The sequence below is a fragment of the Trichogramma pretiosum genome, unplaced genomic scaffold (assembly GCF_000599845.2).
Source record: "Trichogramma pretiosum strain Unisexual culture from Peru unplaced genomic scaffold, Tpre_2.0 scaffold61, whole genome shotgun sequence".
NCBI lineage: Eukaryota > Metazoa > Arthropoda > Insecta > Hymenoptera > Trichogrammatidae > Trichogramma > Trichogramma pretiosum.
In genome coordinates, this window is record NW_019641638.1 from 861,257 (window position 1) to 887,044 (window position 25,788).

The 25,788-nt window shown below is 42.9% G+C and overlaps 1 protein-coding gene across 1 annotated transcript in view; it reads right to left on the bottom strand.

Moving 5' to 3' along the window:
* The window catches only part of LOC106660598 (G protein-coupled receptor kinase 5), a 38,661-nt gene extending 16,622 nt beyond the window's left edge, over positions 1-22,039 (bottom strand). The window contains exons 1-3 of the mRNA XM_014383658.2: positions 21,925-22,039; positions 11,766-12,294; positions 1,053-1,148 (exon numbers count right to left, since the gene is read on the bottom strand). Of these exons, the coding sequence (XP_014239144.1) occupies positions 1,053-1,148; positions 11,766-11,817 (148 nt within the window). The 5' untranslated portion in view covers positions 11,818-12,294; positions 21,925-22,039. The remainder of the gene's footprint in view (positions 1-1,052; positions 1,149-11,765; positions 12,295-21,924) is intronic.
* Positions 22,040-25,788: the final 3,749 nt, after the last annotated feature.

Consider the following 25,788-nt stretch of genomic DNA (forward strand, 5'->3'; position numbering starts at 1 on the left):
CCGGCATAGCAGCACAGCTATGAACGCGCGTGGAGGGCATAAAATTAATAAGCCATTAGTAAGAGAGGTAGAGAGGCTTATTCCTTCATTATCAGGATTTTTTAAAGTTGATCCTTTCGCAGTCGGATCGCTATACGCGGCACGCGGGCTTCATACCCTCGCTCTCTCTCGCTTGCATCGACCTTGTGTATATATACTCGCCCTATGGCCTCTCCTTCTTCCCCCTGTTCCTCCACCCGTTTGCGACTCCTAAGGCGTAGACTCTAATTAAATGCGAGTCTTAATTAAATTCTCACTGATACAAAGTCGCTATGCTCCCGTCTCTCTTCCACTCTTTTTCTCCGTGTCTCGCTATCTCCGGTCTTATAAATTTTACGTAATAGTACGAGTTCCGCCCCCCCCCCTCCCCCCTGTCTCCGTATATATACACATTTTATATTTTTAAAAGCTCGGCTCCGTTATACTCGAATTGGATATAATTTATGCATTACCCGCCGCCGCCGCCGATGCGCCGCTCGCGATAGGAGAATCAGTTCGCTCGCTCGCAGTCGTATACTATGCTATACATATGACAATGCAGAAAATTTCGAAATGGTACATTTAACGTATGTGGCGTAATGTACGTGCCGCTGCTGCTGCTGCATGCATAGTAAGTGCGAAACGGGATTTGCTAAGCGCAGCAGCAGCAGCAGTAGCAGCCGAGTACTATCGGCAGTTATTTTTCCTTTAATCGATAATCGATTTTCCATAATACGTCGTCTTTGGCGTCTCTCCCTTTTATCTCTGGCAGCTCTCTTTGCTTTTATATATTCGTAATCGCGACGTAATAAAACGAGAGAGATATTTTCATTAATGCCAAATTTACGATCGGATCTCGTAATACGCGACGAATATGAATGTACGAAAAGGGGCGAAAGGGTGAGAATTATGATTATTAATTAATTCGCCGTACATATAAGAAAAAGCCGTAAAAGCTCTAGACTCGAGCGCGAGATGATGATAATTATTATATCCATTTCCAGAGTACAGAGGAATACACAGAGTTTACTTACCGAGCTTATCTTTCAGTCCTATGCACTGAGATATGTGTGGAAACTGAAGTATCTTGCGCCATTTTTTGCTCTTGCCTTTGTTGCTGTCACCACCACCTGCGAACAATAAAATTTATTGTGTGAAAAAAACGAAGTTTTGAATCATTGATCGTTTGATTTTCAAATATTAGTAAAAAAATAGAGAGAAAAGAAAAATTTCACGCGACATAGATGCATCGTTCGAAGGTTAAAACCTTACACGCGTATCTGCCGATGATTGATGAATTTTTTACGTTTAATATCTTACGCATACACGCGCGTTCACAAACGTATCTACCTACATCTAGCTTCGAGAGGATATTTTTACTTCTTATTATTATTTTTTTCCCCCTTGCGATCGAGGATAGAACAATTTTTCTCTTTCCGAATTATTTTCCCAGCGACACGTAACAAAAAAAAAAGAAGAAGAAGTCGTGGCACACATACGATATTATATGCGCCAAGCCATGAGGCCGCATGCGTAAGCGCAGTATAGTCGTTATAATACACAAGATTGATCGAGCGGCAACGACGATGATGATAATGATGAAAAAAAAAAATGAGGAAAAAATACGAAGAAGAAGAAGTAGAAACTTTCGGTTGGGATAAAGCGACTTATTATCACTTAAAAAATCGATCGCATATAATAAGCCAAGAGATATCTCGCATTACGTTCAGCTGATTTGGTATTCACCGGGGTGGCCGCTGCGTGTTCACGGGCTATGGTGAACTTTTCACCTCGCAGCCAATGGGGAGGGAGAAAAAGAGAGAGAGAGAGATAGAGAGTTGAAAAAGTTTTTTCGATTATTTATCGAAGTTAAAGAAAAACAAAAAAGACAGGAAGAGAGAGAGAGAGAGAGACTGAAAGAGAAGAAAGTTGAGGAAAAATCAGATGAAAATTCGTTCAGCATAATTTTTAATATTACGGTCTTGGGAGTTGCTGCTCGCGAACTGGATGCGCGCAATTTATATTCACGCTTGTTATTCGAATTTCTTATACACATTCCGCCAACGGCGTTTGATATGAAAACACAAAATTTATAATTGGAAAAAAAGATTCTATAATGGATTGCGTACACTCGTTTCTAGTTGATTTTTCAATTTTATGCTCTCTCTCGAATCATCCGTACGCTGGTTTTACATTATACATCGGTGATAAGTAGCCTCGGGCTAAACGATGTAAGTTATGCATAACATTGGAAATGTAACGATAACACAAATTCGTTGGTCGGTAAGCGCGCGCATCAATCGCCGTCGCGAGCCTTTAATAAAAAAAGAATATATCATATTGTGCACAGAGCTCAAATTAAGTTAAACGCGAAATTGCCAAGAGAGAGAGGCAGTTATCTCATTAGCGACACGTAATAACGCGCAATAAATCTCATTGCGCTATTCGAGACGCACAATGAAGCCTCTATTTCTCTCTCTCTCTCTCTCTCTCTCTCTCTCTCTATAGTACAGTGAATGAGTGCGTGTGTATTTGCAGCTCTCGCGGCTCGGTCCGCGCGCGTTTTAATAACCCGACGCGCGGCAGATAGTATAGCAGTAGTATTATAATAAGTAGCAAAATAGCCCGCATTATTCGCGCAAAGAATGGAGCTCATTTTCCATTCAAAACCCATATATATATAACGGTGTAAAGGATATAATAATAAACTGGCGCCGAGGATTAGTTCGAGATGTGAATTTTTTAATTATTATCAAACGCGATATCCCTCCCCCCACCCGTTTATTCACGGCCGAATAAACACTATAATTGTTTATTTCATTATTGTTTTTCTCTTTCCCTCTCGCTATTTCGTTTCTTTGATAAAAAAAACTTTCTTTTTAATTAAACTCGTTCGAGATGATAAAATAAAAAAAAACTGAGAGGGATTCGATTCTTTTTTTTTGTTTTTCAAACGCGCTTCTCTTTCTTTCTAGATTCCTCGTCGACGCTCGATTTGCATTTTCTCCTCTCTATATATCTATCTCTTCCAGCAGCTCTGCAATCACGTCGAATTAAGAGCAATGAAACGCTCGTAGTCGTCGTTGCGTTTATATAGAAGCTGCTTTTCAACCGAGCATGTATAGAAGTATGCGTACGAGAGAAATAGAGGCGCGCGCGGACTATTATGACATACGATCCACCTATACGTATATAAACGCGCGTCTTCTTGTTATGCATCTATCTCTATGATGTGTATCCGCGTGTATCGAGTCGAGATCATCGGACAACCTGCAACTTTACGTACGTATATATCTACACACTTTGTAAATCGGATATAATACATATATAGAGCTGCTCTCTAGTCGGTGTCCGGTTGTATACGAGGGATATATAGGTTCGCGTCTCGGATTCAACTACGACACACACACGCGTGATCTTTCGCTCTTTATAGCCGTGGGTCTTTACGATATTATATGCAGTTTAGAGGTAGTGCGTCGTTAGCTGCTCTGCAGCTTTGAGCCTCGAGATCATCGGCGCGCACGTGTCGGTCGCAGTGATTTTATTTACTTACTTTTCATCGAGCTTTAACCGCGATCGGACGAGAATAGATGAAAATTCAATACTCGATATTGTTTCTTTTTTTTTTCATTCTCGACGAATGCATCGATTCAACCGGTATTATCTCGATTATCATAATTATAAACCCTACGGAACCTCGTTACCCCCCCCGTGATTAGATCTCTCGGATTTTTCCAATAAGCCTTGGGAGATAATCCTTCGTCGGGGCCGATCGTCATCGATGTGCATTCGTGATAAAAAGTAAAAAGGGAGTAAAGAGATAAAGTAGAAAAACGCATAAACTGATGTAAAAAAAAAAAAAAAAAGAAATCCGATGGCCATTACGGCCGATCGCCGCACTCGTACGATTTATATTATATCGCGCCCGAGCAAATGAAATTCAATTCCAAAAAAGCTCGGCTCGGTATACGGCACGCAAAAAAAGAACAAACGTACCCCATCTCTCTTTCACTTCATATATATATACACATCGTATCAATACACTCCATTTAACGTTTTTTATGTATATGTATATAAATTTTTCAAAAGATAAAACTTTAACGTGACCGCCGCGATACGTATATACTACGTAGTATATACGCGGATGCGGCAGAAGCTTCCCGTCCCGACGCGCATAAACACATATAAGCCTTGTATCGTATGTGTGTGTGTGTGTGTGTGTGTACGCTGGTGGACCCGGACAACACGCGTACTTTAATTTCCCGAATGGCCTCTCCTCTGTGTGCTGCTGCTGCATAGCGCAGCACGCGGTCCGATACACACGCACGCAAACTCGCTCGCGCGCCGCGCGCGGCATCTAATTAACCTTTGGGTCAAAGCACACACACGCATGTGTAAGTATATACAGCTTGTGTCCACGGTCATGATGCACCACTACTACTCTATGTGCGAAATTCCATCGTCTCACTTTCGGACCTCTCTCTGGGTACACAAACCGGACTCTACATCGCATCGCATATTTGCGAGAAACATGCGCTTGTGTGTGTGTACAAGCTCGTGTACCAGTGATCGATCGGAGAGAAAGACAGAAAAAAAAGAGGAAGAGAGAGGGAGATATAATAAAAGCGAGGAAAAAAAGAAGCTGCGAGCTAAATATTTACGAGAGAGCTGGCGATCGAGCTTTTGTGCGCGCTCGCGATTCGGAGTACGCGTAAATATATGCGAACGCGTATATATACGTACTGCATTATGTAGCGAGCTTGCGCGAGAAGCGCCTCGTTATTTCATCCGCGCGCGTATACGTATACTTGAGAGAGCGTAATTTTCATACAGAGTGTTAATTACTCGAGTTCGGGGCCGCGCGCCGCTATATTATATATGCGTGCGTGTGTGTACGTATGATGCACGCGAAGAGGAGGAGGCTGTATAATTGGTGTATCGTAATTTTTACGGGAAACAGCTCTACGCCAGAGGCCGTTTTTGCATCATCGTGAAAGCAGCAGCAGCAGCAGCAGCGGTGGTAGTTCGTCGTCATCGCATCGTCCGATTTTATGCTCGCGCACTCGATACGCTCTCAGCTCTGTATATTATTTGCGCAAGCTCGAGAGGAGATCTCTCTCTCTCTCTCTCTGTGCCGTACATAAAAGCGCAGTAATTTATTCATTAAATATCGATGCTTCGGAAATGAGGCAGGAGAGGAAGATACAGCGAGAGCCTGTGTAACGAAGCTTCCATATAATATACGTGCGTGTATATGTATGTGTGTATTATATCGTACACCGTACACGCATATAATAATACAGAGAAGAAAAGCTCGACGCTTTTAAAGCCCGCGTAATTTTCGTCTCGGTTTATGCAAATGAGCAATACGCACACGCGGAGAAAATAAGAGCCCCCGACCAAAAAAAAAAGATTTACATTCGTTATTTACGAGCTCGATCGTAAAAATTGAGCAATTTGTAGAGAGGGAGAAAGCTTTTCCGTTTCGAGTTTTTGCGTGCGCGAGTGATGTTGCTGCTTTTATCAGGCCACTCGCGCGCGCGCGCTCGCGAAAGCAGTGCCCGCGGCGCGTGTATGTAGAAAATAGGAGAATGTGATACTTGAAAAAAAAAAAAAATAAATAAAAAATCGCTGACAATACATTGGCTAAGAGCTTTCTTCTGAAAATGTGATTTTTCCTATCTTTTTATGTGCAAATGTTAATAAAATAAGACATTGTCCTATTTTCTAGATTTATAACTATTCGAATATTCTACGAGTGTCCGTATTGTTTGTTATCTATTTACAAGTTCGAATGCAGCTTTTTCACAATCACGCGAATCTAGGTAAAAAGTCTGGACCTTAATAACGGTTTGATGACAAAAAAATATTTTTTAAATGTTTTGAAATTACCCTTGATTGGCTTTGTTTGAGTCTATTGAAATTATGTTAAATTTATTGAGTTCGTTTTACATGTCCTAAAAATGATAATTTGACTGTTTCAAAAAATGTGGATCAGTTTTCAGTCGCTTTAAATATGATGATACTACTTCGGGCATTCACCACTAGATGGCGAGTACCTTTAACTGCAAATCTGCATGTGGCAAAGTCATAATAATTGTATAAGTCAAAATATGGTTCAATATGGCCAAAGTGGTAATCAATCGTTTCTTATAGAAAATTAAAATGAACTATGGAAGAACCTTGGAATGGAAGTTTACACGATCTTAGTGCAGTAAAAATGATTATGAAATATGAAATTAAGTTAAAAATAGGAGCATTGGAAAACGTTATATTTTTATTTCGTATATGTCCCGTTTTAATGACCCTACAACTTGAAACACAACAAACCTGAGCTAAAACTTGAAAATATTGAAGAAACCTTTTTTTTTAATCACAAAATAAGTTAATTGGCGTCATTCTCATCGTAATCGACAATAAATGCAACAATTCATTACGACACGATTTAATACTCTATTATCGATGTAATAATGTTATCAACGCACATTCGTACGGACACCTGCCGAGAATTCAATGTAGTTTACAAGTTGGTGAAAAAAAAATTCCTACTCTAGGAGGACGAAAACCAAAAAAAATATACAATCGACTTTTTTGGATTTACTTAATTTACTTTTTTACTTTACTTTTTTGAAGTATTTTAATTAACACTTATAAACATGGGTAACAGTAACAAATTTTGTTGAGCACAAATAACATTTAAATACCTTAATGAAACGAATTCAAAATGTTCGAATAAAAAAAGAACTCAAAAAAGAGCCACTACAATGAAATAAATTCAAAACTTAATAAATTCTAGTTTATTTTTTTGGCACAACCTCGATCTCTATTTGTATTCGATACGGGTTCACCGTACTTTTGCACTCGTCTAAGCACTCGTCTTTTGCACTCCTCGTGGTCGTGGTCGTACGGCTCCGCAGCTTCCTTATCCTCCAGATATCTCTTCATCTCCTCGTCGTCCGTAACTTGTCCCGTGGCCGCCATGCAGACGCACCACAGATCCACGTTCTCCAGCCCATCGACGATCTTCTCGCAGTCGTAGATCGACAACCCGTGTTGTTGTCGCGTCAGCGTGGCGAGATGCGGCAGCGCCCATCCGCGAAAGAATCGCCTCGCGACCGTCTCGCACAGGCGCCTGCCGCAGAGCTGACGATACTCCTCGCGCAGCCGCCAGAATTTGCTCGAGCACGCGAGTCGCGCGCAGTCCTCGAAAGTGGCTAGTTTCATCGCCTCTTTGGGTGGCATCCGGCAGAATTTGTGGAGCGAGACCCGGGGACTCACCATCAGCTTCTTCGACCTGCCCACGAAGTACGGATCGTCGAGCGAGTACTTTCGCGGGTCGGCCGGTTTCTTGAACATTCCGAGCTCGGCGAACACCTTCATGATCGTTCGAGCCCCGTCTTGGTCCAATCTGTATCCTCTCGTCTCCAAGCGCTCGACGATGTCCAACGTGTCCGCGGCCAGTCCCACCTCGAATCCTTCCAGCCTCTTGATCCGCTGGAGATCCCGGGCGAAGTAGGTCTCGTCGGGAAAAACGAAGTTGGCGAGGTCGGCGCCACGGTCCAGGAGCAGATCGACCGTGTCCGGCATGAGTGACGCCACGGCCCACTGAAGCGGCGTACGACCCTGCTTGTCCCGGGCGTCGACCTCCACCAGCCGCCCGACTTCGTCGCACACCCCGAAGAAACTCCGCGCCCAGTCTTCGTAGCGACCCTGGCAAATGACGTGGAGAGGAGTCGATCCTGCCCTGTTGGCCAGATTGGGATCGGCGCCTCCGGCGATGAGCAGCTCGGCGAACCACATAGATCCTGCCTCAGAGTTCAGGGCGTAGTGCAGCGGCGGCTCGACCGTGTCCGATTCCAATTCCGGCAGCCAGGTCGCGTGTCCACGCTCGACAAAGTCCTCCACGTAGTTGATGAAGTGAAGGCTGATGGCCGCGTGCAAATGCGTGAGGCCCGTCTCGTCGACGTAATTGACGTCGCAGCCGTACACCTCGAACAGGTCTTGGCACATGAACGAGCAGCCGTGCGCCACGGCGTAGTGCAGCGGCGTGGCGCGACGCGACACTGGTTTGCCGTCCTCGTCCAAGTCGGGCTCTATCTTGTAGCCGCTCTTTGCTATGACCTCGATGAGCGAAGCCGAGCGATCCGTGTACTCGCAGCACCTCCTCTTCACTCTCTCTTTCAGGGTCTCCATGATGAGCCATTCGACTTGTTCGGGCTGAAACGAATCGCGGAGATCCGGCAGGTGACGACGCCAGCTTCCACGAGGCTCGGTGAGGGTAGTGAACTTATCCAGAAACTCGTGCCGCTCCTCCTCGTTCTCCCAGTTCAATTCCGCTCGCATGATCTTGAATTTTTCCAATTTGACTTTGTCTTCTGCCTCCTGTTCGGCAAAGAGCTGTTTGACATAATTGCTCGTTGATTCGTCCTGGCTCGTATCGGAACTTGCATTGGAACTTGTATTGGAACTTGTATTGGGACTTGTACCGGAATCGAGATTCATTTCGAACTCCTTACATTCGCGTTGATACACGCTTACGGTCCGTTTAAATTTGAATAATTTTTATACTTGTCACGAGATGTATGGTTTATTGATCAACACTATATTGATTATTGGCATCGAGCGCGTCGCTATCTCACTTGACCAAAACGACAGAGAATAAATCGGCGCGAACGAAAATGTAAACAAAGTATTGACGCGTCTTCGACTCACGCTACCTCGATCAACGATCAAACGCGATTGAACGGAATAATATTTCACGCTAACAATCACACATACTTCATTTACCGCGATTCGCGAGGATAGACATGTGCGAAACAAGAAGAATTTTCACTCGAACGAAAACAAAACTATTTATCGCTCGCTCTCCGATTGTCAAAATCGAGCCACGAGCTTTCGAAGGGATCGAAGTTATTTGATCCGATGTATAGAGCCGCGCGCGCGTAAGGGTACTCTAATTCACCGGCCCTCTCGACATTGTTCCCTTCACGCATCCACTTTGACGCAGCCCTGCCCTTTAACAAACCGAAATATATACATGTATATACGCACGGTCGAATGGAGCTACAACCTATAAGCCGGAGGAAACTATTCAACGGTATATAGAACACAGAAGCGCGCACGTCGTCGTGCAACAACAGCGGCGGCGCAGCATCGCTAAAATTTCCAAGTGCCCGTAATGGCTTCGTCAATTGACTTATCTCTCTCTTCAAGACTCGGCTACTATATATCGTACATGTACAATATATATAAACTACATGCAAAGATGCTCTACATAGTTTGACCAAAGACGTATTAAGCGAGAGTAGCAGCTCCTTTATAACGTCGTCGTCGACGTCGAGCTGCTGCTGCGACTATTAAGCCGCCCCTTTGCCGCACACGTTGCAACGATAACAACGTACTACTACTACTACTACTGATACGTACCATATACATTTATAGAATTCGAGAAATCAATAGCGCAAGTCCTCTTTGCACCATCGTGTGTTTGTATATATATACATGGCGATTTCGAGACCACTCGACGCCGAGTGTGCCACGCGCTGGACTATGCGTGCTCGTGTATTATAGTGTGTTATAGTGCAGTTATATAGCGCGCGGCGAGCGTGTTATAAACTGATCGCGTGACGACCGTGGAGCTTTTTACTAAATTAATTTTATTATACACATACACTTGCGGGAGCTTTCTCTCTCTCTACCTTGCACTGCACCCTGTAATTTTGTGATTTTACATACACGCATATACGAACGTTGTGTATTATAACAACGAGGCGCCAGAAAAAGATCAAGGTCCCCGCGCAAGTACACGATGATGATCGCGATAATACACCGAGGAGCTTTTTGATTTTTTTTTCTCTTCGCTTTCGCCTACACACAACCCTACCCCCCTTCCTGCCCAGCCGCGCTATAGGCCACCGGTGGTGCGGTGCATAAAACGGGGACGAGACTCAAGGAAAGCTCACACACATACACATTAGACTGTCCGTTATTTCCCGAATCGCTCCAATCCTCGCTCTCACCCCTTAAAAGTTCATCATTTGGCTCACAATGAAAGAAAATCACTGTCCGATCGCGATTAATTAACTCTAGATAGTGCCACACGCGTCAGCTTTTTTCCCATTTAAATAACATGGGAAAATTTAAAAAAAATGTAAATTGAAGTTTTAAACCACTTAAAATCGCTAAACCTTGGGTTTAGCGACGGTTTTCACTTCCTGGTACACCCATAATGAGTAACCAATACTTACGGGAACCCTCCAAAAAGAATTTTGGATTTTGCACACACGATATACTCAAAAAATGAAGAAAAACAGCATGTTGGCGTGGTTTTTCGATATTTTACAGCAAAACTAAGCATGAACGATCATTTTAAATATATTCACGTCAAAGTTGAGATCAAGACCTTTAATTTGAGGGTAATAAAACCTATTTACGTTCATTAGAACCAAAGTTACAGGCGTTTGAAGTTTCATTGAAAAATCAGGTATCGATTCTCGTCCGGCCGCCCAAACGCGCGACTCGCGGCTCGCTGTAATCGCAACTCGTACAAATGACCATGTAATTAAACTAGAAAAATAATTAAAAATATGATTTTTATGCGTTTTTTTCTCAGCTTTCACGTGGTGTAGTCGGATTTTTCGATAATTTTCATTTTCGTACGAAAAAATGGACTTGAACATTTATTTCCTATTTTTCCTAGTGAACGAGTAAATTATCGAAAAATCCGACTACACCACGTGAAAGCTGAGAAAAAAACGCATAAAAATCATATTTTTAATTATTTTTCTAGTTTAATTACATGGTCATTTGTACGAGTTGCGATTACAGCGAGCCGCGAGTCGCGCGTTTGGGCGGCCGGACGAGAATCGATACCTGATTTTTCAATGAAACTTCAAACGCCTGTAACTTTGGTTCTAATGAACGTAAATAGGTTTTATTACCCTCAAATTAAAGGTCTTGATCTCAACTTTGACGTGAATATATTTAAAATGATCGTTCATGCTTAGTTTTGCTGTAAAATATCGAAAAACCACGCCAACATGCTGTTTTTCTTCATTTTTTGAGTATATCGTGTGTGCAAAATCCAAAATTCTTTTCGGAGGGTTCCCGTAAGTATTGGTTACTCATTATGGGTGTACCAGGAAGTGAAAACCGTCGCTAAACCCAAGGTTTAGCGATTTTAAGTGGTTTAAAACTTCAATTTACATTTTTTTTAAATTTTCCCATGTTATTTAAATGGGAAAAAAGCTGACGCGTGTGGCACTATCTAGAGTTAATTAATCGCGATCGGACAGTGATTTTCTTTCATTGTGAGCCAAATGATGAACTTTTAAGGGGCGAGAGCGAGGATTGGAGCAATTCGGGAAATAACGGACAGTCTAATACACATACGTACATAACAGTCGTATACGTATACGTATGTACGAGGGGGAGGAGGGTCGCGGTGTGTTTGCTGCCGCCGCCGCCGCGGCCATCGAGGTTAACGCGAGGACACGCGCGCGCGATGCGATTATTATAACGAGCCGAGGCGCGCGTACGTACGTACGTATACCACTGCGTTATTACGAGCAGCGCGTGCGAGCTCTCTCTAGCTGCTGCTAAAAAGAAAAAGCTCGCGGTTAAGGGCGCGCGCGCACGATACAACCGTAAAATTTTATCGCGAGCTTTTTTATTTTTGTTACTTCTTCGGAGCTTTCGAAAGCTCGATACGAATTTAATTATGTATAATTAACGATGTATTAAATTACCTTCTCTCGCTTTGAGATAAACAGTATTGGCGACGATGTTCTCCAACTCCATCAATTCCAGCTTGCCAACGTTTCGGTGGGCTGACGACCACCGAATTGAGCCTTGCGCTTACGTGCGGCTCTTCGGTGTCGACGCCAAGATGCGAGATGTACCTGCAAAACCGACACTGACGCGACGACTGCTGCTGCTGCTGCTGCTGTTTCTCCTCCGCGTCCTCGACGTCGACGGCGACAACCGAGTTGCTGCTGTGTCCTTATTATTATTATTATTATCCTCGATGATAGTCGTTGTCGAAGAGATGACGTTGTTAGTACTGCCAGTTACTGTCGTCGTCGTCCTTGACTGTTTCTTCTTCTGTGTGGACGCGGGCCCTGACAGAGCCACAAATCCCATCTAGCTAAGCTTTTGTGAAGTCGTCATAAGGCGGTTCGTGTATTTGGCTCGAAGTATTTATCGTTACTTTGTGCGTGCGCGTGTGTAGATTCCTTCCTTTTCTCGTTTTTTTTCTTTCTTTATCACAGGCACATTCTGGAAAAAAAGGAAGAAGAAGAAAACACATTTTAGTATCTGAAGCAGGATAGATAGAGAAAGCAAGAATATATTTGCAGATCATTTTGGAAAGCGGCAGAGTCAATAAGGAAATCTTGTGCCGCGCGCTGCACAGCGTAGTTATAGAGCTGCTGCTGCGCTACTGCAGTTCTCGCGCTCGAGAAAAGCAAGGAAAAAAAGAGTAAATAAATAAACGAACTTGGCTGCATAAAAAAGTTATACAATTCCGTCTGGTTTCCGCGATTAAATCGCTTTTTTTTCCCCCGCGCGCTTTGCGGCACAAACGAATGTATATAGCCAGTAGTTTCTCGTCCCGGCGGAGAGGATTCTCTCCGCTGCTGCTCTCGGACAACGCGCCAGACAAAAGAAGACGAAGCACACCCGAACTCTCGGGACACAGAGAGCAGCGAGCAGACAGAGGAGGAAAGAAACTCGTTTGCGTATAATATATATTATATACAATTCCGCGACGTCAGTGTCGACTCTTTCACTTTTTGACAACGACGATGTATAAATATATTATGTATATAAATGTACCAAACCTGTCGACGATTATTCGCCGATAAATTTCGGCATTTCTGGCGATGAATTTTTTGCTCTTTTTTTAATGCTATTTCCAAATCACGCACGCGTAGAGATCGCTCTCGGTCCTCTAAACGACGATCGCGAAATTATCATTATTTTTTTTTTAACGAACGCAATTTTTTCCTCTTCCTCTTCGTTTCGAGAAATAATTTTTCAGAAACGAGAGAGATTCAAGAAGAGCGAGAGAAAAATCGTATCGAGTTACGTCGAAGTAGTTGCAGCTCTCTCGCTCTCTCGATAAGAATTTTCTAAGCCGGTCGATTTCGATAACACAATTACTATGTTCTCTCTCTCTCTCTCCCATTAACTTTAATTTTATTCTCTCTCTCTCTCTCTTCTCCGTTCTTCTATTTTTTCGTACGATTTTTCAACTGGAATTATTTAATTAAATTTCCATTCTCGCGCTCGCGCGCACGCATATTACACAAAAGTGCATATAATAGTAATTGGACGTGTGCCTCGACTGCTGCTGCTGCTGCTGCTGCTGCTTCTGCTGCACGCGCACTCGAATTAATTGCCGTTGCTCTACGTGTATATATGTATGTGTGTGCGCGCGCGAAATTCACGCTCTAGCGGCTACTTCGTCGTCGTCGTCGTCGTCGACGATAGCCATCGTCATCATCACCGAGAACGCGGGGGTGGATGCGCGCGAGCGCGATGAAACTTTTTTAACGAGTATTTGTTACATTCTTCGCTGCTGATATAGATATATAGTGCCATTTTTTTCTCACTCTACCTCTCTTCCTTTTAACGACTTTTATATAGACTAAACGAGTCACCAACACCGCTACGCCACTGCCGCCGTATAGCGTCGATCGATCGGGGCCGTTACCCGGTTATTAATTTTATAACGCGCGCAGCGTTGCATTGTATTAGATGCGATCGCCTATACGTACGGCCGATCAAGAATCTTCGATCGTCAGTGACATCGATCCGAAAATCATAACGATATGTACATGTATTAAACGCGCGGCGTCATAGTATATGGATGGATGCAAGCTCAGCTGCACACGAGCTTGCGCTTGCTAACGAGGCAGTTGCGCGAGTTGTCTCGCGCGCAAAGCTCAAAACTTTGCGCTCGCCGCCGAACGACGACGAGGACGACACGAGTTATATTATATTATACACGCTATATATATGTACGTTGTCAGAGCTCAGACGTCGCGCGCGGCCGCGAGTCGCACACAGCGTCGTCGTCGGCGAATAATAATTGTCTCGCGTTGGTATTATATAGCTAGTATAGCTAGTAGTGACGCGCGACAAGACGTCGACTATATACATTTAGACGGCGACAAAGTTTATGCGCCGGATAACCTCGCGTAAATCATCCGTACATTATGCGCTCGGTTTCTATTTATTTATTTATTTATTTTTTTTTCCATCTTTTTTTTTCTCTCATCGAGAACAAAACGGCCTATTATACATTGGCGAGAGAGCCAAGGGTTGAGCAATAAACGCAGCAGCAGCAACTGGGGTCAACGAACTGCAAAGCTGCACACACACACACAATGAATACACTCTTTCTTCCTCTCTGTCTCTCTCGAGATCGATCGATCGCTCGCACGCTCACCATCGATGATATCAAAAATAGAATTATCGAAGCCTCGAGCTCGACCGTGTTATATAGAGCGCCTCGTCTGTGTCTGTGTGTGTATGCAACAGTAGCGGCGTCGAGTTGCGTCGCGCTGCAAGCTCGTTACGTTTTATAACATAACGATCGCGATTCCGTGAAAATTTCGCGTACGCGCGCGCAAGCTCGGCTAATTTCGTATACGAGACTAAACACACAGCGTACGCGCGGCATACATAATAATATGCATAAAATATCGGTCGAATTATAAATTGTATAATATATGTACGAGAGCTTGATTATTGGGCACGTTTCGCCTACGCAATAATGCATACGCAAGCTCGCACGTGTTTGTATATATCGTAAGCTTGCGGCATAAGATAAAAGCTCTGGTATAGCGATATTATTTTTGGTATATTAATTTGATGTATACGATGATTATGCGGTCAACGACGACGACGACGATTCGACGAACCACCTCGACGAGAGTTAACTACTGGACGAGCGCGTGACCCGCAGCTTTTTTTTTTTTTTATTAGCGTTATTTTTGGCGCGCGCGCGAATTTCCAACGATCTTTTCTTTCATTGTTTATATCGCGCGAGCTTTACCGTGAAGTTTTTCGGACGAAATTTACTTTTTTCAGACGAAAAGTATAAAAAGTAAAAGAAGAAAAAAAAAAATTGTCTTCGACGTAGAAATTCAGCGAAGAGAGAGAGAGAGAAAGATAGAGGTTGAGGAGCGTTCGAATGAAAAGTCTCGTTAAAAATTTTTTCCTCCTCTTCTTCTTTTCTTTTTCGGGATACTACGTAACGTCGTCGTCGTCGGGGCACAGAGACGAAGAATAGTGGAGGAAGGAGGAGCGGCGCGGCGCATTGAATAGAGACTCGACGATGCACTACAAACGCAGCAGCACCACCACCACCATCAGGAGGACGAGGATAGAAAACGAGAGAGAGACAGAAGAGAGCAAAAAAAAAAAATACTCCGACGATTACGTGATCTTGGTGCGCGACTCTTGGCTTGGCTGCTGCTGCTGCTACTGCTATATGTATTGAGCACAAGAGAAAGAGAGAGAGAGAAGGAAAGAAAGTCCGCGCGCGATGACGAGGTCAGGCGGTTCGCTGGCGCCTCGGCAAACCGTCTTTTTCCTTCGGCGCGTTCAAAAACACACACCATCTTCGCAGCGATAGAGAGAAAGAGAGCAGCAGCAGCAGCAGCAGCGGTAGAAAACGCTCGTCTGCGATTTTCTTCTTCGTGTCTCTCTCTCTCTCTCTATCTCTCTTCCTCGTTTTTATGTATGTATGTGTGTGTAGTATCGAGGAGGACGACACCGAAGTGAAATTAACGAAGAGAAATGTGTATCGCAGCGGCGACGGTGTGGCAGCATCGCAGCTCGTTGCTATTCCACATACCTACACACACACACACAATCAAAAGGACGATTTCTAGCTCTCGTGCGCTTTTTAGAGAAGTCGTGCGTTATTTATTTACTCGCTCGCGCTCCCGAACGCTCAAGCTTTATTCTCTCTCTCTCGCGAATGACGTCAGCAGCAGCGGCAGCAGCGGTTAAAGTTCAGAGTACGCATTAAAATAATTAATCGAAGGTCGTGAATTTCGCCGCGCGTGTCTCAGCGGTATGTATTATACTTATATAGCATATATAGCAGCAGCAGCAGCAACAGTTCTGTGTCTCTGTGCTGTAGTGCAAACAATGCCCCTCGCTCTCCGCCGCCCGCGTGTAAATCCCCTTTAAGCGTCGCAAGTCCACCTATACTACACAATGGCGATAGTGCAAAAGCTTGTGCTTGCGAAGGACCGACCAACTTCCCGGAAACTCGTTACTGTACGCCTTCGTCGCGGGGAAGGGGGGGGGGGAGGGATATACCACTATCTACGTAGTATATAGGTGTATACCTATAATCGCCCTACTACTACTTGAGCTTCGCGCGACTAATGTCTCGTATCATTTGTTTTTCTCTCTCTCCTCTCTCTCTCTCTCTGTCTCTCAATGACTTTTTCCTTTTTTCTAAAACTCGCTTTTATATAGCAAGGTCGAGGTGTCGACCACTTTTTCGTTGTTTATTATTGTTATTTTGTTGCATCCCTCTTTCAAAGCCTCGCCTCGCGTCAACGTCGTCAATTATTAGGCGTATTCTCATTGTTTTTTTTTTCAAAACCCCTCTCTCGAAATAGAATAACACTCGATTGTTATGAAAAAAAAAAAAACAAGATTCTAAATTCTTTATTTTATTTTTCTAGAAAACCGGTTGCACCAGCAGTAGAGCAGTGTCGTTTTGAGAGAGGCAGCGAAAAAAATTTATTATTACATTACAGTGTAGCGCGCGCGCGCGAAAAAAAAGGAAAAATATAAAAAAAAAATCATCATCGTCGTCCACAGAAGAAGAAGAAGAACCGCGAATCGGAACCTCGTTTTTTTTTTTCGTTAATTTCATGCGAAGCTTAATATACATATATTCGCGTGCGTAAGCAGCCGAGCCGTAAAGTAGCCGCAAAAAAATGTTTTCGGCCTCTCTCGGATATAATAACGGTATTTATTCGCATTGCGTATATACGTATACACGGGTTAGCGCGAAAAGAATAAATATATATACGTAAAACGATGCGTATGACGACGACGACGACGATGATGCGCACATGCGTCGTGTGTGCGTTACGTATAATAGCCCCCCCCCCCCCCCCCCCCCCCCCCCCCCCNCCCCCCCCCCCCCCCGCCCGTTCGTGAGGTGGAGGTGTATAGCATCATAGGTATATATACCTGTATAATAAAAAGGAAACGCGTGTGTGCCCTCGACGCAGCAGCAGCAGCAGCAGCAGCACGAGGAAGTTAGTATAAATACTCGACGCGCGTCATCGAGAAAGAGAGTGAGTGAGAGAGAGAGAGAGAGAGAGAGACAGGCCTCCTCTCTTTCGAGTACGCGCATGCCCGTATATAGAGGTATACACTTGCACACGCACTTTAAACGCGGTAATACAGGCACGGGGCATGGTATGCGTGTTTGTGTATCCTTTGAGCCGACGAAACGTTTATACGAAAGGGATTATATCGGAGCAAACGTTACTTTATATATATTTATTTATCTTTTCTCTCTCTCTCTCTCTTTTCACTTAAAAGTCGGTGTATACATACGTATATACTCGCGGGCCAGCGAGATATCTTTCGGTATAGGGATGGGAGGGGGAGGCCGCCGAGATTTTTGAGAGCTTTACGGATATATACCTCGAGAAAGCTGCACGCGTTTATCGGAGACGACACGTGATTCTTTTCCGCGCGGTATCAATTTTGTATTCCGCGCAGACTACTTTTCTCCTTCTTCTTCTTCTTTATTTTTTTTTTTTTTTACGACTTACGGCGGATAAATTCCGAGTTAGCCCGAAAATGTTTTTTACAGTTGCCCCAGCTGCTGCCACTTATACACGAGCATACACACACAGCCATTGGGAATCAATCAAGTTTGGATTACTCCGGGTATATATACTATATAGCTGCGCCCCATATAACACGTGATCTTAAAAAGTTTGCGCGAGACTTTTGAGAGAAGAAAAGTGGGAGTGAGGTCGATTGCCCTCTCAAGTTTTCTCTCTCTCACGTCGTCGTGATCCCCCCGATGGCCGCACACGAGCGAGAGAGAAAAAAAAGTTTGCCGTCAAAAGTGCTATACCAACGCGTTGAAAGAAAAAGTGCGAGTACAGATAGAGCGAGAGATAAGCAGCCGGACCAGCAGCAGCAGTAGCAGCGTGTGATCTATCACCTATAGTGTGAAAAAAAAAACAGACAAACAAAACAAACAAACAAAACGGAAATCAATCGAGAATCAAGTGTTCGATGTAACGAAAAGCACACACAATACGTAATAATAATCCGCGCAGTTTTTATCTGATTTTTGACGCGTGTGTATAACAACGATAATAATAATAACGACAACAAACGAAACCACGTGTTTTCTCCTCTCTCCTCCTCTCGCCTCCTCTTCTTTTTGACGCGTCACGTAAAGGTATTATGTATCGATACAACAATAAAACACGCGTGGTAATACACAGGGAATCTCTTTTTTTTTTCTCTCTCTCTCCTATATGTATCGGAAAAATAAATTGAATTCTTCTTTTGCAAGCCTCGGGGCGGCGGCGACGACAACAACTGCAGTATGAGTGTTTTATAAAAAAAAAGAGAGAAAAAAGAAAAGAAGTAAAAGACACACTTGATATCTATATTTACTATCATACACACATACTATATACACGGACGTTATTTCTTTTCGATATAAATAACGCTATCGTCGCGATCGAAACGCGACGCGCGACTTTGTACATCGGTACATATTTGTATTGTATCATTATCGAATCGTAATGAAATGTTTAAACATAAGCGCGTGTCGAGAGAGTCCCGCGTCTTGCAATAATAATCGAGAAACCTAAACGCGAGAGAATTAAATGAAAAGAAGCTGCGTCGATATAACGTCAAAAGTGGGCGTCGAGAAGAAAACGAGAATAATACAATTACGCATCGCTCTCGCGCGGTACATAGAGGTGTTATTACTCGAATGCGTTATGATACGAAGCGACAAAAAAAAAAGACCGGAGAAGATAGCGAGAGAGTGAGGATCGAACGATCGACGCATGTGCAGCGCGGCAAAACTGCAGCTACGAGTTGCACGCACACACACACACACGGTAAATGTAAATATTGCCACCTCTCGTCGATCATCTATGTATACGCGTATGAATATGAGTGTATACGCGATATATGAGCACACACGCGTGCGTATGCGTATATTACTATGTTTATGTATTACACACACACTCGGATCTGTCTGTCTGTCTCTCTGGCGTGTATATAGTATATAGCAGCAAGAGCGAACGGAGAGAGAGAGCCATACATACACACTTGTTGGTAAACAAATATACGAACGTCGTTCGGAGCCGTGTGTCTCTCTAGCTCTTTAAAGTGTGTATGTTTGATACAAGTCTCGCTGCTGCTATATATTTACGTGCTCTATCGTACGTGTAATATCCACTTGGATGGAGCAGTTTTATTTATTTATTTTTTTTTTATTAAATAACTAACGACGATCGTATAAAACTAACGCAACGCGACGACGCTGGTCGTCCTTAATATTATTTACTCGCGTGTTTCGGAGTCGATCTCGCGCTATATATTATAACTTTTACTCGCGTCCTTCGCATTATAATATCGCACGCGCGCACCTGTATTACACGGACGTGTGTACGCCCCAACGGCTCGCGCGCGTGTGTGTGTGCGTGTGTGTGCATACCGCGAATAGACGCAGAGAGGCACAAACGAAGGATGCAGATACATCTTCGATACGATGCCTCGAATTTGGAGCCGAGAGATTTTTGTCCACGTCCAGTTAGGATCGAAGCGAAAGACAACAAAAAAAACGATGATAACGATGCAGCAGCGGCGGCAGCAGCAGCGATACACCGGCTCGCTGTGTACTATACTTTCGCAAAAATCGAGAGAAGGAGAGATAGACGGAGACGGAGAAATGCAATGCTATACATGTGCGTGTGTGTGTAATATGCCACACACATTCTCGCAATGGCCGACACGAGCGCGCGCCGCGATCGTCTGCGAGCCTCTCTCTCTCTCGATGAAAAGCGAGACGGAGAGAGAGAGATGTGCATGCACATGCACACTCATATACACACACACACACATGCGGAGCAAGCAACGTACAGCAGAGTTATGCGTACTGCACGATATACGTATGCAGAAATGCGCGAGAAACGCGTTCGAAAATCACGTCTCCTCTCCGCACTGGGGGGATGCCTCACTCTTTCGACGTCGTGCCGCAGCAGCAGCGGCAACGAGTGTAGATATAGATTTCAAATCACATAATGCACACGAAGGCGAAACGCGAATCAATTGCCCAATGAAATATTATCTCCTGAGCGGTATATATCCACACTGTGCGAATATGTTGCTTTTAATGCCGCTGCTGCTGCTGTACACGCGGCGGCGGCTGCTGTCGCTGATCCCCGGCTTTAATCTCTCCACACATAGACACACAAGTGCACGGCACATACCTATACACACACGGACAGACAGGCACATTTATGTAAACGTATTGGATACATAGACGACGACGCGCACTCGCGGCGAAACACTCTTTTACTCTCTCTCTCTCGCTACTCTGCTGCTGCTCTTCGCAAATGCATGTAACGTTGTTTACACGTTGAATCTTATGTATACTCCGTGTCTGTATCTTCTCTTCTCACTATGCCACTCGATGCACGTTTACTCATTTCTCGTGTTGTTAGTTGAAAACTTGCACTTGTGGATCTGTATCGCACTGCTATATAGACACACACACACACGGCACTCGTCAGACGAGGACGTGAAAAAGCCGACGATGATTTTGCAACGAAGCGAAGAGAGACGACGACGACGACGACGTTGTAGTATGGCACACACGCTATATTGTAGACGACGGCGACGACGCACAGACACAGACACAGCAGGATGCAAGAACGTATTGTAATACCACCGAGACACGCGTGTATTTTTTCTTTATTATTACAAAAAAATAATGCAAAAAACGTAGAATTTTACCCCGAAGAGTGCCGAGATACGTAATGTACGACGGCATCGGCACTATATTCCATCTCTATCGAAAGCACAGAGTGAAACAACAACAAAAAAAAACACACTGACCATCACTTTTTACTCTTCGTTTATTTTCTTCATCTTCGTCTGCTTCTTCTTCTTCTTCTTCTACTTCGTTTTCATAAAAGATGCAAGAAGAGAGAGCGAGAGATAGATAGAGCGAAAACTTTGCGTACTTATCGAGAGCGAGCGTGCAGCATAAAAAGATGTATCTCAACCAAAAAAAAAAAAAAAAATACAACTTTTAATGCCACGGCTTGTGTGTGTGTGTGCATATAATACACACGTATATAAGGAGCGAGAGAGCGAGAGAGCGAGAAAAGCAGCGCAAAAATTCGGAGCACAGCGACGTTTGTGCGTATACATGTATACAGAGAGAGAGAGAGAGAGAGACGAGTATGACGGTGAGAGTTTGTATATGTATCGGTGTGTGTTGTTGCATGCGTGTGCGCCGCGGCGCGACTCACCGCGGCTCCTATGTATTGTGTATGTATGTATACGTATTTTATAATATACAAGCGTACGATACGTCGTGTGTATGCGCGCCCCTCGCACGCATAAACAAACTCGTTTTAATCGTGCCTAATATTTGCGCTTTGGCCCCGTATAGTAGATAGACCAAAAAAAAAGGAGGAAGAGGAGGAGAAACGCAACGACGAATCGGCCGTGGACTCTGTATTAATTGCGGTGTAAATATATAAGCGTGCGTATATGATAAAAATGATGCATGCAAATCGTTTTACAATAGCGAGAGAGAGAGATAGAGAATTTGGTATATACGGATTAAATATATAAACTGTATATTACTTCGGTGTAGTGTCGGTGCGGTGCGGCGATGTATGTATAATCGCTATTGTAAACTATTTAATACACAACTACTCTGATGCTAACTTCGAGCTCGGCGTGCGGCACACTACTAGATCCAGAAACGCTGCTGCTGCTGCTCGCGGCCTGCGACTCTCTCTCTCTCTCTCTCTCTCTCTGTTCACTGCTGCCTCTCGTGTGAGTATCGTCGGGTTATGCGCGCTGTTGTTGGCAATGCTGCCGCTGCCGCGGTCGCCTCCTATCCTCTCGGCGTATATAACGTGCCTTTTGCTACAGTGCGTGTGAGAACAGGATATCTGTATCCTTTTTTCATTATTTCAATTTATTTCAATGAAAAATAAAGTCTAAAATATTATTCAAGGATAACGTGCGTAAAAGCGTATATTTCTCAAATCGTGCATGCGTTGATTCGTTTATTAATTCTTTCAAGATGATTCGTACCGCGCGCAGATCGGCGGCCTCGACATCGAGAGATAACAATGCAGAAATCTTCGCACCGATCCGCGTCGATATGCCTGATTCCTTTCACCGTCCAGAGGCAACTCAGAGATTTTTCGAGATCGGCGCAAGGAAGGAAGATCGGTAAAACAGATTTCGCGCCTTGCGGCGGCAACTGCAATCGTGCGCGCGACGCGCGAATCCTCGCGAGTGGCGCCAGCTCGTGCGAAAGACGCCACACGAGCTTTACCTTCGTTTCGACTCGAGTAGATCTAAATGAATGACTTATAGAAATTTGTGTTGCAATGAACGCCAAATAGCTGGTTTCTTATTTCGATAATACGTTGATTTTTCAGCATAGAGGAAAACAGTCTTATAAATCATTTTTTCTTTAGGTCGATATGCTGTTATTTGAGTAGTTTACAATTTAAACAACAAATGATGACGTTAACAATGGGTGTTGCATGGAAGTCAGTTTTTCAAAAGTTTCGCAGACCTACGTCATTTATTTTTGTACTCATGACAACATAACAAAATAAAATACGCTTGTGTACGCAAGTGCGTAATATACCGCACCTAAAAACAATTTTTCTTTTGTGTGGAATTAATTTTGATTATAATCATGCTTCATACGTTAATATTATTTGTAAAAGAAGCTATTGCGAATCTCTGGTACGAGACTTCGGTAAGTTTTGATTTTGGCTGCTATCGGGTGTATGCTTTGTCGTATCGTAGAGCTCGCAATCTATATAATGTGATGTGTTTACGTGAAATTGCGAAATATTTACTTTTCATTAACGAGCGTGCGCTTGAAAATTGTTTGTCGTCGAGTTTAGGCAATTTGTATCTTGTCCCAATGAAGCTAGAAGTTTCCCCTGCTTTTTGTTAATATATTTATTCGTGAAACGTCTATTTTAAAAAATTTGTCCAGTGCAAACAATATTTCAAGTAGTTTTATTAATAATTATTAGGAACGAAGCAGAATATGTATTATTGTATGATAAAATTCAAGACGGCGAATTAGTTGTAATGAATTATTCTGAACCATATTCTGATATCAGTGATTCTTGATTCAGTAGAATTAGAATTAAAATTTATTTTTAGAGAAGAATTTATTTGTAGTAGTAGAGAGGAAGCCAATTCGTGCGGTAAAAAAACACGAAGTAACATATAGCTCTCAAGTATCCATTACTAAAGAATCATTAAGAAAAAGGCAAGGTGGTACAGAGATACATGAATACCCCGAATCGGAAGAAAAAGAAGAAGAAAATATATGTATTGATGAAAAAAAATCACTTTTGATAGATCATATAATGAAAAATCAGAAAAAAATCAGGTGAAGAGACCTAGGTACAGCTGTAAATATAATTAGTTGATTGGCGAATTCTATTCCAATGCAGTATTGGTTGATGCCCGTAATAGACATGACATGGAAAAAATGTGTGTATACATAGAAGATTTGATGCTTCGAATTTAAATCAACTTGCATCATACAATTTTATGCAGGTCCACGTCACAATCAAAATGACATTGTGTTTTATGCTAAATGTGGGCAGACGGACCATCAAGATGCACACTTCAAATTCAGCATTGGCCATCTAGATCGGCAATCATAGAGCTTCTTAGCTCATTGTGACCAACTGATAAGAAGAGTGCATGATGTGAAACGTGATTTCAGGATCAAACTAAAACAAAAATTATAGCATACGAGTGTTGCACATTATATGTCTGATCTCGTGAATGATGCGGTTCAACATTCAGATATAATTAATGATGGTTATCCATCAACATTACATACGCACAACGTTGCTTACACAAAATCGCAAAATCGAACGAAAGAAGAAACGGTTGTATAGGCCCGTATTGTCAGCCCTCAAAACGGCAAATAAACGGAAAAAAATCGGGTGTTTTTGTCGTTGTTGCGAGACTATCGTCAACTACAGTAGTGGCGTCTGATTGTTGCGGATGTAGCGCCTATTTGTAGGAGCAATGGCAAAGTCGCGATAAATTTCAATCGACGAAACTCGCTCGTATATTTTTATTTGTAAAAATTGAAACGTTCGTTCAGTCCACGTGCATATATATACGGCACCCATTATACATGCTCTTCCGCGTAAAAACTTGATCAGTGAGAAACACGTTAGAAACCTATTACTATTAATTGCAGTTGCAGAAATATTGGAATAGTGTTGCCAAAATAATTCTGCAATGTTGAGAAAAATACCTCATATAATCAGAAAAATATGTAAAGGATATTATCCTACTGGAATATTTTCCAACTGGGAGTGTCTGGCGAACTAAAAAATATGTAAAAATCACTCTTACTTAATGCTATAACTTTTCATTTTCTCTTTTGGATTTTGAGAATTCCTCCATGCGCCATCTAGCGGTAACATATGAACTACTACGGACCTGAACGCGCACTTGCATTAGTTCTCAATACCCTATTATTTTGCATTATTCAAACATTTCGCGTGTAAGTTTTCATAAAGGTATTAAATTTTATAAAAAGGAAATAAGTGTGTCCTCGAAAATTATCGTATCGATCAAATAAATTATACTGTACTTATATGAATTTTATTTTAATATCATCACCATTTCATTAATTTTAGTAGTGGTACACCATATTTTCACATAAACTCATTGATTCTTGAGAAAGATTTTTATAATTTAAAAGTAAAATACATTGCAAAAGGTCATCAAAGTACACCTCCAACCCCCCAAAAAAAAGAACAAGGAAGAAGAAGAAGAAGGAGTCACGGATACTTAAAATATATCACATCCAGCTGATCGAGCTCCGAAAGAATTCCCCGCGCGCGTCGTCGATATATTATAAATAATCAAACGACACATATATTGTAATATCGTCGTTCGCATTACGCATGTACTTGGCCTACTTGTACAATACGTACGTGCATTATATTGTATTATGAGCATATATATAAGACATAGACAATTCCCGCGCGAATGATCCGAACTCATCGCGTGCGTGACGACGACGACCACGACGACGGCTATACGACGATGACTTTCACTTATATATTTATAATCAATCGACGCGCCTCCATAGATATATGTGCATTGCTTTATGTGTGTCTGTGTGTGTGTATCTATGTGATACAATACGTTTGGCTCGCCGCGATTCCACCTATACATTAATAACTAATAAAGTGTATATATGTATGTGCGTTTGTGGCAGATCGTATGTGGCAGAGGAGACGTAATCTCTAGTACGCACATTTGTATAATAATGCAGTCGTCGATATATTAGATCATCCCGATCACAGGCCGATCTGTCAGACGACTTGACGCATAGTGTGTATATAAACCGTCTGTTATGCTGTATGTAAGAAATAGAGCTGAAATCATGCTAAACGTTACATAAAATAATATAATAATAATAATAAT